Below are 12,162 nucleotides of genomic sequence, written 5' to 3'. Positions count from 1 at the left end.
GATGTAACAGCTGCCCTAAAAAAATAGATACCTCCTGGCATACCCCATCACACCCAGGGTGTTCCTCTGGTAGACCATACTTGTCACATTTAACAGCTTGCCAGTCACAATATCAAGTCCCTTGCTACTTCATTGATAGAGCTGCAGCAGAGCTCATGTTGAGACGTTCCAGCCATTGTTAGAAAACAGAACAACAGCTCCAAGGCTTAGGAAGCACACTTGCTGCTACAGAAAGCAGGCAGGATGGAGAAGAAACTGCAAAAGCAAGGTGTCAGGCAGCTGGCTCACAACCAAAAGGCTGTTCTAAGGTAGAGCATCTCTACTGCCCACTCCCTTAATAAAGGGGCCCTAACTGGTGGCCCGCTGCCACCTTACCAGGTTCCTCCATAGCAGTGGCTGGCCTTGGGGGAGCACTGAGTGCAATTAGACAAAACAAGGTACGAGCTTTCGACAGAAACATTTATTTACCAAAAACACTGCAAATACATTGTATTTAACACACACACACCGTAATGTTATTTATAAACAAGAGCTGTTAAAGCAGCGGCGACGTCGTTGCACCTGCCACGGGGCAGGGCAGGCTGCCCGGGCCTCCTTCCCCGGTAACCCCCGCGACGCCGATCCCGACGCCGCCCCGCTCGGCGGCTCCATCCGCTCTCCGGCACCGCCACATCCTCACCCCCAGCCCCGCCGACCCTCGCAATTCAAGTTTCGCCACTATTTTAACTCCCTCGCGCCGCGCGGAATCCTCCCCGCCGCCTCTTCTGCCGGAAAGCGCCCCGAGAAGCCGTTAGCAAAGGCCGCCCGCATCCCGCCCTCACGCCGCGGCGGCTCACCGCGCCAAGCCGTGCCGCGCCGACCGGTCTCCCGCCAGCCCCGCCGCCCCGGGAGCAAGCAGGGACACGGAGGCGGCAGCCTTCTGAGACGCCCCCCGCCCGCCTCTGCGTGGCGGCCGCCACCCCCTCCACGGGAACCCGCCCGGGGAGCTCCGCGCCGCTGGCCTGAGGGGAAAGTTTGGCGGGAAGCCTGAAGCTGCCTCTGCCCGACCCCTCAGCGCGGCCGCCACCAGCCCCCGCCGACCCGGAGGGCAGGGCCCCGAGCAGCGATCGTGGTGGGAGGGGGGAACTGATGGCGGCGCAGGGCTGCGGCCGCCAGGAGAGGAGGGGCGGAGCAGAGAGACCCTGTGGCTGCATGGCCGCCTCCCCCTCCCCGCAGCCTGCCTTAAATACTATGGGGCGGCCGTAGCTGCGGCGGGTGCCGCTGCCGAGCGCACCATGCGGGCTGTCATCGCCTTGGCCGCCGCGCTGGGCAGCCTGCTGCTCGGCGGCTGCCTCCTGCGCCTGGGCGGCCAGCAGCCCCTCCGCGCCAGGTAGGGCGGCCGGGGGTCTTTCCCGCTGCGGTGGGGCTGCGGGGCGGGAGAGCCTGGAGCCGGCTGGGGAACAAGGAGCGGGACGTGGGGAGCCCCTCCCGCCGCATTCCGCCAGGAGCGGAGCGCAGCGGACCCCGGCGCGGTGGCCCCCCGGCGCGGGCTGGGCTGGGCTCCGCTCGGGTGTTCGCGGCGTGTGGGGGCAAAGAGGCGCCGTTCACGCCTGGCGATGTTTAATCACTGTTTTTGACAACTTTGTTTTCCCGTCTTGCTTGGCAGGGGCTGGGAGGAGGACGCAGGAGTAGCTGCTGTCACGCCGAAAGTGGTGCGAGCCCTCAGGTCCCCCCTGACATCCCTGCCTCAGACCGAGAACAGGTACGGGCTGCCCGCCTGCAGCTCCTCGTAGCGTGGGTCCGTGTGGAAGGGTCTCCAGCAGCACCAATTTGTCTTCGCTCCAATTAATTCTTTCTTTTGTTTTGGCAGCTTAATCAGAGCAAGCGTTAGAGACTTATTAGACTGCAAAAACCACCCGCAAATTCGCTCTAACTGTAATGAATTATGTGTTTGTAGGGCCTGTTAATGACGGCTGTCACTCTGATGTTGAGTTTCAGCCCAGTAAAATTTTGCATGTAGCAGTTCTGTTAATGCGTGATGCAAGAAGTGCTTGCTGAATGGCATCTTCCAGGTATCTTTTATTCCTCTTTCCAGGAAGGTGGAACAGGAGCGGGGTAATATTGTTATCAGTTTTGTAATGTGTATTTAGTTAAAAATACAGATTTCTCCCTTAAAATCCATGGGATGAAGGCCAGACATATGAAGCCTTTATTCATGTGTGCAGCATCTTGTTTTGTGGGAGCCGTTTTGCCAGATCCCATGTCTTGATCATTTTGATAGCGTAGACCTTTACAGCCTCTTATTTTGTACCATGATGTTTAACATGAAAATAGTTGGTAAAATTAGCTGTGAAACAAGTCATGTCTTACATACAGGCTTCAATATTAATGACGGTGTTTCTGTGCTCTTGAGCCTTCACACACTGTAGGAAAACTAACAGTGCAGAAGAGGGTGGTGTAATCCACACGAGATTACTACCCAAGAAGTAGTTTGAAAGTGGCTTTGCTGTCCTCTTTTACTTTATATGACCTCATAAACATTGCAGTTCCAGTGATTATTGTTAATACCTATTATGGTCAAGGCCACATGGTAAAAATTAGAAAGAACTTGGGAATTGGGTCCTTAATGGGAACTGTGATGCCCTGGTTCTGTTGAAGCCAGTAGTGACAATGCAGTTAACCTTCCTGAGGTCCCCATTCTTCCACCCCGCCTACCCCCAGTATAGCTGAATTTGGGGTTGAAACAATGTGTAGTTTCCCTAAGACAGTGCAAATGGCAATAGTGGTAGTAACCAGTCATGTACACTAACAACAGGTTTCTTCCATGTTTCTGATGAGAGACCCTTGTGCTCCCTGCCTCGAAATTTAGAACTTTCACAAGCCATAAGTTAATGCACAAAATGTAAAATCAGAGTGAAGCAAAAGGAACAGGAACATTTGCAGAATTCTAACTGCTGTTATGTGCTTCCAGTCTGCTTGTCTTTGCTGTGCTCATTTTTTCCCTTTCTGCTTTTTTTTTTTCCTTTCTTTCCCACTCCTTACAATTTATTGGTTGTGCAGTATGTACTCTGTTCTGCTTTGGGTTTTGCAGCTGTCACTCCATTCTCCTCTCCGCTCTGTTTTGTGTTATGTCTGTTGTTCCCTCCTGCCCTGTCTTCTCCTAGTCTTCCTTTTCCCTGCTAGTTTCTGAGCTGCATTCTCCTGCCACTCAGCTCTGTGTGCAAAACCATGAAGTCAAATAGACTAGAAATGCTGCCAGAGAGCACTTCAGAGAACAGAGTCTAGCTACTTCCCATCTGCTGTTGGTACACTCACAACTGGAGAAAAGAAAGTAGAAGCAACAGATACCAGAGGCCTGAAAATTCGTGGCATGTCTGGGTCAGTTTTTAATCTCTGTAATAAGGCAATGAGCATGAGAATTTAAATACATGTTTTTCCTTAATCTAGTTGAAGAAGTTTGGCACCAATTTGGAGCTCATTTTGATCAACCTGAAATTGTATTTCTTCATGATTATGTGTCAGAAAAAGTGTGACAAGTAATTATTCATCAAAAAAGTTTCACTTCACTCTAGCTTCTATAACTGTAGTGTCTTTGGAGGGATGGCTTTCTGGCTGAATCCAAGAGAGGATGTTCTTTCTCACCTGAGTGACTACACTCAGTAAGCTGGCCTGACAGGGGTTTGTAGTGCATGTTTGGCATAGGAGGAAGCAGAGAGAGCTGCTGGACTGACCAGGAGCTGTTACTTAATCCAGAGAGCAGCTGGACTGGGCAGGGAGCCATGCTGGAGGGGTTTGATACAGGCAGCAGCTGGACTGGGCCTGGCTGAGGGCCATGCTGGAGAGATTTGATCCAGAGAGCATCTGGACTCATTCAGGAGGTTCACACCAGTCCCTCAGTGATGGAGATGGATGGTCTGGTCAATAGGAATTAGATTCCAGTTTGCAGTGGGGCTTTGCTGCAGTATCCATGGGTATAGCAAAAAGAAAGAAGGGTCCTTCATTTAAATAGGTTAGTGAACTTTTGAATCATATGAGGCAATGCTGTTATGTTGATGCATAAAACTAGGAACAATCTATTGTTGCAGACTTCCTGAAGTACTGTTCCCCTAAAGTGCCCATATGACTTGAATAGTGTTGCTGTGCTGCTGCTGGCAGTGTCCTTTCGTCCCTTCCCGTGTAAGAGTAAGAGGTTGTGCATGTTAGGTCTGACTGATCTCTACAACAGATGCATGCATTTTTCTGGCAAGCTATGATTTTCTCACCAACTTTGGTGGGAGGATCTGGAAAAGGACAAAGACAAAAAAACACCCCCACCAACTAGGTATTATCCTTTTTGAGCTCCAAGTATTAGTAATCTAGACTGTCTTCAGAATCACAAGCTAATCTTTCTTCTTATCAGGATTTCCTTTGCTGTTGGAGGCATATTTGTACCCAAACATCTCCTGAAGAATCTCTAAGGCCCTATTATTCTGTTGCCTTGCAATATTGAAAGCTAATCTGTTCTTCTACTTTGAGTAATTCTTTTAAAAGGATGAAACTGAAGGATGAAAGGATGAAAAGCAGGGGATTGGTTCAGACTGTCATAGATATTTAGGCAGCTATTATGCACTGCGATGTTTAATTAGATGGTGACTAGGCACCTAAAGTTCTCTGAAGATCTGTGTCTGGTAAATAACCTTGAAAATGTGGTTTGCCTCTTACGGGATATTTCCTACTGGTTTTTCTTATTATGTGTTAGAGAACTTGAACAATGTGACTGCCTTTACAGTGTGACTGCCAGTTTATGTCTTGCTTTTATTTCACAGCCTACTATGCCTTTTAGTACAGTTTCTTACTAAAAAGAAGGCAACTGTTAGTACAATTTCTCTAGTCACCAAAATTTATTCATGGAACCAGTATAATTTACACCAAAATAGTATGGTTCTCTGGCCAATCCTCATGCCCATGCCTCACACCATTCTCTCTGTAACTGTAAGCGCAGCTTAAACTTGCTTAAGCCAACATTAAAACCAAAAACAGAAGTCCTGCACTTGTCCCACTTTTAGATGCTTGGTCCTCCTTCCTTCCATCCCTTTCTCCCTCCCTTCCCACCTGTGTTTGTGCTGACATACCCGTTCATGTGGTCACGGCACTAATAGCAAAATAGAGGGCTCACTTCTGCAAGTGCTTCTCAGGGGAAGGTGACAATAGGAAGAGGAGCTATGTAATCTTGTCTTTGTTACGAGGCCCAGGGTGCGCTATGTTAATTTTTGGGCAGAAATTCTAACTCCTTTTGTATTGCCTAGAAATATACAGCAGTTAAATAAGGCCAGCTTCTACAAGGGAAGTGAAAATAGTTTTCTCAAACAGTATTTATATACACTTCATATACAAGTAATAGCAAGGCAGCAGTACCCTGAAGAACTGGCCACCACTTCTCTGTGTCGCCAATTTTAAGGCATTCACTTAGTATTTCCCTAAATTGCTCTCTGCCTTTGCAGGTCCAAGGGAAGCACAGTGCAGGGATTGTTGGGGTAATTGAACAGTGGGAGGAAGTGATTGAGGAGCTACGAGTAAACAAGTTAGTATTAATACAGTGTTCCATAGTGTTGGTTTCTCCAATTCCTCTCTCAGCAGCAGATCTTTATGCAGGCCTAGGGAATAAACAACTATACTTAATTAACTATGCTACAGAGACCTGTACATTCTGTCTCCTGTCAAAATATTTCCTTCTGGCAGGCAGAAGGGGAAGAAGAGACAGGCTATTACCACTATTATGAACAGTAGTTCAGTATATTGCACAAATAATTTTCTAGGGTTTAGATTAGTCAGCATTGGTGGCCACTTGGCTAATTTTACTGCTCTCTTAGTACTTTTCCCCTTCCCAAGTGATGCATGCAGACGTATTTTAGGACCACATTTCGAACACATGCCTCGTGTATTAGTTCTGTCTAAAGGAATAGGTGTTCAGTTGAAAGCTGCTGCCAGACACATTTATGTCCTGATAGCAGTGAAAGGTTTCCCAGCCTCTTTCTGTTTATTTGGTCCAAGTGAAACTGCTCTGTCATTCTGTCTATTGTGTGCTATTGTAACATCGTTTGAGTGTAAGCACCTTATTCTTTTCACTTTACCCACTGTGAGACTCTGAATGTTGCTTGTCATGTTCCCTGTCATGCAGTTTATGGATTTTATAAATGAAGAGTATCTGATGTTACATGTAACTCTGGTGAATGCACTGGAAGGTCTTCCAAATTATTTGAAAGTGCAGCTTGTCTTATAGGCCTGATTTAACATTCCTTCGATAAACAATCCTCCATGGGAACCTGAACAAGGATAGTAGGATCAGTTGCTTTAACAGTTAACTGTGATTAACATTACAAGACAAATTCTTACTCCTGTGGTTTGATAAAGCCATTTTTATAGTCCATTTCACCAAAGATTTAAATTGTGTATTGCTTTATTAATCACGGTGTTGTGAACCTTAAAAACGTTGCTATGTTCTTATCATCTGATTCCTCTGAAATAGTGTCAAAGCACTTAAGAGCAGCCTTCCTAGGGAAGTGCGGGTTACAGGGGGTTTAATAGTATTCAGCTAATAGACTGTGAGATTCAAATATAAATTAGTCTCTTCAAGGGAGAGATGAAGACAGAAGGAATTCACAGTCTGGATAGTTCAGTGCCAGTTTGGTAGAAGGTTAAATGTGCAGTTTTGCATGCAGAAGTTTTACCCTTTTTAGCTGGAGATGCTCAGCTGGAACAGGGTTCAGAGGTTCTGTGCTGCTTCAGGCAGACAAGAGCAGGAAGCCCTAGAAAAAGTACAGCTACTAGTTCTGCAGGGCAGGAAATGAATAAAGCCAGGGCGGGATTTTTCCTTACGTTTAGTGTGGACTTAATTTTTGCTGAAATTAGGGGTGAAAATCTTGTTGCTTTCAGTGCTGCCAGACAGTCCAGCTCTGAGTGCTTTTGAAAAATTTCCCCCCACATTCTTTCAGTTGTTTCCAGCTGATTTTTGTGTGAATTCTGGAGGATTTGCCTTTCAGTCCTGGGCATATCTTTATGTTACAGTATATTTCACTGCACTATGTTACCTTTTTCCACCTGCTTTTTTTTTTCTCGTATCATTCATACTTTTTTTCATCCCCTTCCATGGCCATCCATTTTCCTACTCCGATAACTGTTTAGGGTTGAGTTACGTTTGGTTTTTAAAGGGCTTGCCTTTTCTTTCCCTCCCTGTATCAGTGCTCCCCCAGAACTCCATGTTAATCGAGGTACCAGTCTGGCTGGTGATTCCCTGCAGTAAGGATCCCCATGGTCTCAGGACTGCATGCTGCAGGTGCAGCAAAAGGGGCTGTGGACTTTCCATACAGTTTCTCTATTTCTTATTCTAAAAGAATTTTACAGCTTACGGAACTGCTATCTGCCTGACAGCAAGATATAGAATCACAGCATGCTGGTAAATATGGCACATGGTCTTAATCTACTGTAGCTTTATTAAAGTACAGATGGTGTACTTTCTTAGTTCCTAGAATTGCCATAGGAAGTATGTGGTCCTCAAGCTAATCATGTGTGATTTAGAAAAACCCACCCTGTTTTTCAGGTTTTGTCCAGTGAGGTTGGTTTTGAACACATTTCCCTTTCCTCAAAGGGAAATGCAGCAGAAATTTCCCTGTTTCATCAGATTTATGTGTTCAAGACAACAGAATATAACATGGTTTCCACTTGAAGTTCTCATCTAGCTTAAGAGTTTGCAAAATTAGTTGAATTTGTGTCATTATACATGTTATCTGATTTCATTGCAGAAGTTTTAGTGCAGTTCTAAGTATTGAACAAAGGCTGTCGTCTACCAGGTCAGGTAAATTCATTTAGTGTTAAATGTTGCCTAGCATAATTGTCCTAAGTGATCACAAATCTAATATGAGTCTGATGTCTGCACAGCTCTGCAATGAATAATGCAGTAGGAGTCTGGACTGGCCCTTGCACACCCCTTTTATCTGAACCTTTCACTTACAAAGCAGTCACTCTGACAGTGAAACACAAAATTAGAAATTTCACTTTTGCAGAATGTCACAGTTTTTCATGTTTTGCAAATAAATTGTTTTATTTGTGTATCATTTTGCACAACACAAAGAGGGTTGAGTAAATCTGGTCTGGAAGAAGACACAGAAAAAGCATTTTCGTGATCTCTCTTGTGCCTGCATTATATGGATAAAGACTGTGGGTTAAAATTGTGTCTGTTTTTTCCAACAATAGTGGCATTTTCACAAGTCTTTATATGTGTCATGGAAAGGGCAGGAAAGCCTTCTTACTCTTTTTTTCTCCTCTTGATGACTGTAAAAGTGATTATCAGGATTTTATAACAACACAAAACAGGGATTTATTTTTTGCATTCTTCTTTATTTGACTTCTTCCTTTTTAAATTTTTTAAGTCATGAAAATGTGTACATAAAAAGCAATTACACATTTTAAAATGAGGCAACTTTCTTCAGTTGATCTTAGTGCTATGAATTTAGAAAGACTTTTAGTCTTCTGAGTAAAGCTTATATTTAGTTGACAGAACGTTTATTCATTGTCTCCATTCATCTCAGGATCTAGAGTAATAGGAAGCTGTAAGGACCTTGTAAAGATTTTCTGCACAGAGTTAAAACCCACTTGTGAAAGAATGTTGGTTGTCTGATGATGCCTGCAAACGCACTGACCACCAAGCTGATCCTCCAAGCTGGAGCTACCTGCCTGCTCCAACTTGGTCTTCTGGCAGGCTTTGTGGGTTAAAGAAGGTCTCCTCTGGCCAGCTCTGGCTTAGAAGGTCTTGGGTCACTGCTCAGATCTGCATCCACCATCTTAAGTTTTAGTTGTAATGAAAGACTTATTTGCAGCATGCAAATTTGTAACATGCACTTGGCTTGTGGCATCAATAACTGGGTTTTTTTTAAGGTGCTGTTTAGAGTTGAACTTTGCCTGTAGCTGTTTCTCTTACTTTAAGCTGTAGCTACAAAGCAATTATTTGAGTTTACGGAGTTTAAGAAGCAAGAGAGAGGAAACATGATTCAGTGCTAATTACCTTTGTTTGGGAACTGGCATTGGGCTCTTTTGTGAAAGGGCCCAACCTGGTTCTTTTCGTGTACATGGGCCCATTTCAAGCTGCGATAAACCTGTGGGCATAAATGGTGTAGGCAGAATATTTGTTGGCACTTCCTGTGTAAGTAAGATGTGCTGAATTGTGTGCTTGATCCTCTGAACTGTTTGCTGAGAGCCTGCTGCCCTCACATTTGTATGTTGCTCCTTGAAAAAGATAAGGAGCTGCATGCAAAATGATCCAAGGAGCTCTCGGCAGGTAGCACCAGCTGTTACTATTAATGTCCCTGCAGAACTGAAAGGACAGGTTTACGTGGTGGAGTCTTACCATTGCCCAAAACGAGGGGCATGCAGACTGCATACTTCTGTAGGGGCACTGACTGCGTACTGGGAAGAAGTTCCTGATGGTGGAAAGGGAGAGAGCTGGTCTCCCTCCTCTGCAGCCTGTGTCCAGGGTGAAATGCTCCTGTGGAGTGACTGATTCACTAGAAAATCAACGGGCAATGGGAAGAGCAGGAAAGCTGCTTTGTTCCTTTTCCTGTGGTGTCGTAGCTGTCAGTTGTCGGTTGTTGCCTCATTTTAGTTGTTTAAGAAGAGAAGGCTCAGGGGGACCTTATCAATACCTGGAGGGAGGGTGCAAAAAGGACAGAGCCAAGTTCTTCTCAGTGGTGCCGAGTGATAGGAGCAGAGGCGACAGATACACACTGAAACACAGGGGTTCCCTCTGAAAACACTTTTTCACTGTGAGAGTGACTGAGCACTGGCACACACTGCCCAGGGAGGTTGTAGTGTCTCCATCCTTGGAGACAGTCAAAACCCACCTCGACATGGTCCTGGGCCTAGGTAGCCCTTCACAAGCAGGGGGGTTGGACCAGATGATCTCCACGGGTGCCTTCTTACTTCAACCACCCTGTGACTCTGTGACTTGAAAGGGCATCTTTCCCAAGTAAGAGCTTCAAAATCAGCTTGTCAGAAATCTTGTTGATTAAAGATTTCCATGTTTTAATAGGTGAAGGCAATGGAGCTTTTGTCTGTGTTAATAAAAGGAATGATGGCTGAGAAGCAGACCATATTGTCTACAAAGCAGGATGACCCTTTTGCTTTGTGTATGAGTGCTTCTGTACAGAGGTGGCTCAGTTGTGCTGTGTTTCTAAGGACAGCACAGGTTCTGTTCACTGCTGCAGCTCACACCCAGGAGTGAATGACACAGCAACTGTGTCTTCTGTATGTCTAGTTCTGGTTTGGATAAGTAAGTTGCAGTGCCCAAGTGCTCCATAAGTAGTGAATCAGTGGAAAGAACCCAAAAGGAACAAGGTGTGGGGAGAGGGTAAGGAAGATGGAAGTGAGGAAAATAGAAATGCTGGAGGAAAAAAAAATCATGATAAATGACAGCAGAAGCTTGATGACGGAAGAGGCTGGTTGTATGACATTGAAGGTAGCTACAGGATGAGCTGAGGTGAATAGACTAAGACCTCAGTATCTTGGTCATTTACTAATTTACAGCTCTATCTGGTCTGCTGGGACTGCTAGAGCAAGAGGACCACACAGGAGTTTGGTGAAAATAAGACAACAGGAGTTACAGATCCCTGTCTGGCACTTGCCTTGGTTCCTTTTACAAATATTTATTCTCACTGTGTAAATAAAGACTAAACAAGGGGGAGGAAGTATTAAACTCGAGTCAGTAAGTTAAGGTCCAAGTAAAAAGATCCACTTCACCTGCAGTGTTTCCTGTGCATACTGTATTGGCTCTGAATATTGCATTTCATCAACAACTTCAGGAAATCCCATCTGCTAAATATTTTACTGCTGAATATTTTTAATATTGTCAAAACATAATGTTTAAAAACCTTCCCATTTAATTTCTTTTTCTGTAATTACGTTTTCTCATTACAGTGTAAAGCAGAAAATATAAATTCAGACTATGAAATAGTTACTTTAAAGAATCAAATGCTTTATAGTCACTAGCAGCAAACTCCCCTTATATACAAGAGCTTCATAATAGAAGTCAATAAGATTTCTTTGGTAATGTTTTCAGCAAAATCAACGGTTGTTAATCTTATTGTAATAGGAAAGTAAATGTGACAGCATTGCCAGAATATGTCCTCTCTTTTAAAGCTTGTTGCCTTTTCTCTCTCCACCCCCCCACCTTAACAGAACAACTATTAATAAAAATGGAATTTACCAGTTTGAGCAGGCTTCAAAATGTAAGGCAATTCAGGACAACATTTTGTCATCATCTATCAAGAAGAAAAGGTAGGTGTTTGCTGTGTTTTCTGCATTGTTTGTTTTAAATTGAAGGGTAAAAGATTGTCCTCTTCTACATAATTCTCGATGATATTAATGTGGAGCTGCACAACAGGAAACTGAAATCTGCCTGCATTTTTTATTTCATGTGAATTAGATATATTGGAGGTTGGATTTTTTTATTTTCACAGTGTAAGTCAACAAGATTTCTCCTTGCCAGTTAGCAACATTTTATTCTAAGATATTCAGAAAAAGGTTGAACAGAATCTGTGAGGCATAATTTCATTCTTGAGTGTTTTTCCCCAATTGGTGAGCACTTCTGCTATGCGCAGTCTCCGTTAATGGATTCTATTCAGCATATTCACTAGAGCAAGTATGGAAATGTACTAATATAAAAACTTGCTAATTAATTGCACTCATTATAATAACTAGTCCACAGGAAACTAATGATTCAGTTTTAGGTACGTTGAAAAAACACCCCAAATTAATTTTGGGTTTCAACTTGCTATTCTGTCTTTTTCTGACCTAGAAAAAAAATCTTTGATATCAGCCCTGCTCAAATTCCTTCCCACTTTCTGAAGTGAGAATGGGAGAAGCGGCCCATTGCTTTTGACCTGTAACATTTTGCCTGTATGCATGCACCAATAAATAAAGCTCTGTAAATAGGAAAGGCTTCCCATTAGGACCACATTCCAGCTTAAAATTAATGATGTGGCAAGGTGTCTTTAAAGTTGGAAGTTGTATTTTTTTTCCCCCATCTATTTGTGAAGAGAAGAGAAATGGAATGAGAAACAAAACTTCTGCTAAAAATAATTATGTCTTTCCCCACTAAAAGGAATGGAGAAGTCAAATTTTTGCTTAACTCAGAAACAACATTAGATCAAGGTT

General features: G+C 44.1%; 1 protein-coding gene across 1 annotated transcript in view; it reads left to right on the top strand.

The window, feature by feature from the left end:
* Window positions 1-1,274: 1,274 nt before the first annotated feature.
* The window catches only part of ST8SIA6 (ST8 alpha-N-acetyl-neuraminide alpha-2,8-sialyltransferase 6), a gene marked incomplete at both ends in the record, with an annotated part of 32,629 nt that continues 21,741 nt past the window's right edge, over window positions 1,275-12,162 (top strand). Inside the window, 3 exons of the mRNA XM_084279882.1 lie at window positions 1,275-1,369; window positions 1,646-1,741; window positions 11,185-11,283. Coding sequence (XP_084136008.1) covers window positions 1,275-1,369; window positions 1,646-1,741; window positions 11,185-11,283 — 290 coding nt within the window. The remainder of the gene's footprint in view (window positions 1,370-1,645; window positions 1,742-11,184; window positions 11,284-12,162) is intronic.

This window comes from Gallinula chloropus, assembly GCF_964237585.1.
Source record: "Gallinula chloropus genome assembly, chromosome: 2".
NCBI classification, from domain to species: domain Eukaryota; kingdom Metazoa; phylum Chordata; class Aves; order Gruiformes; family Rallidae; genus Gallinula; species Gallinula chloropus.
Note: the sequence above shows the minus strand (reverse complement) of the source record. Positions and strands in the feature narration are given on the sequence as shown.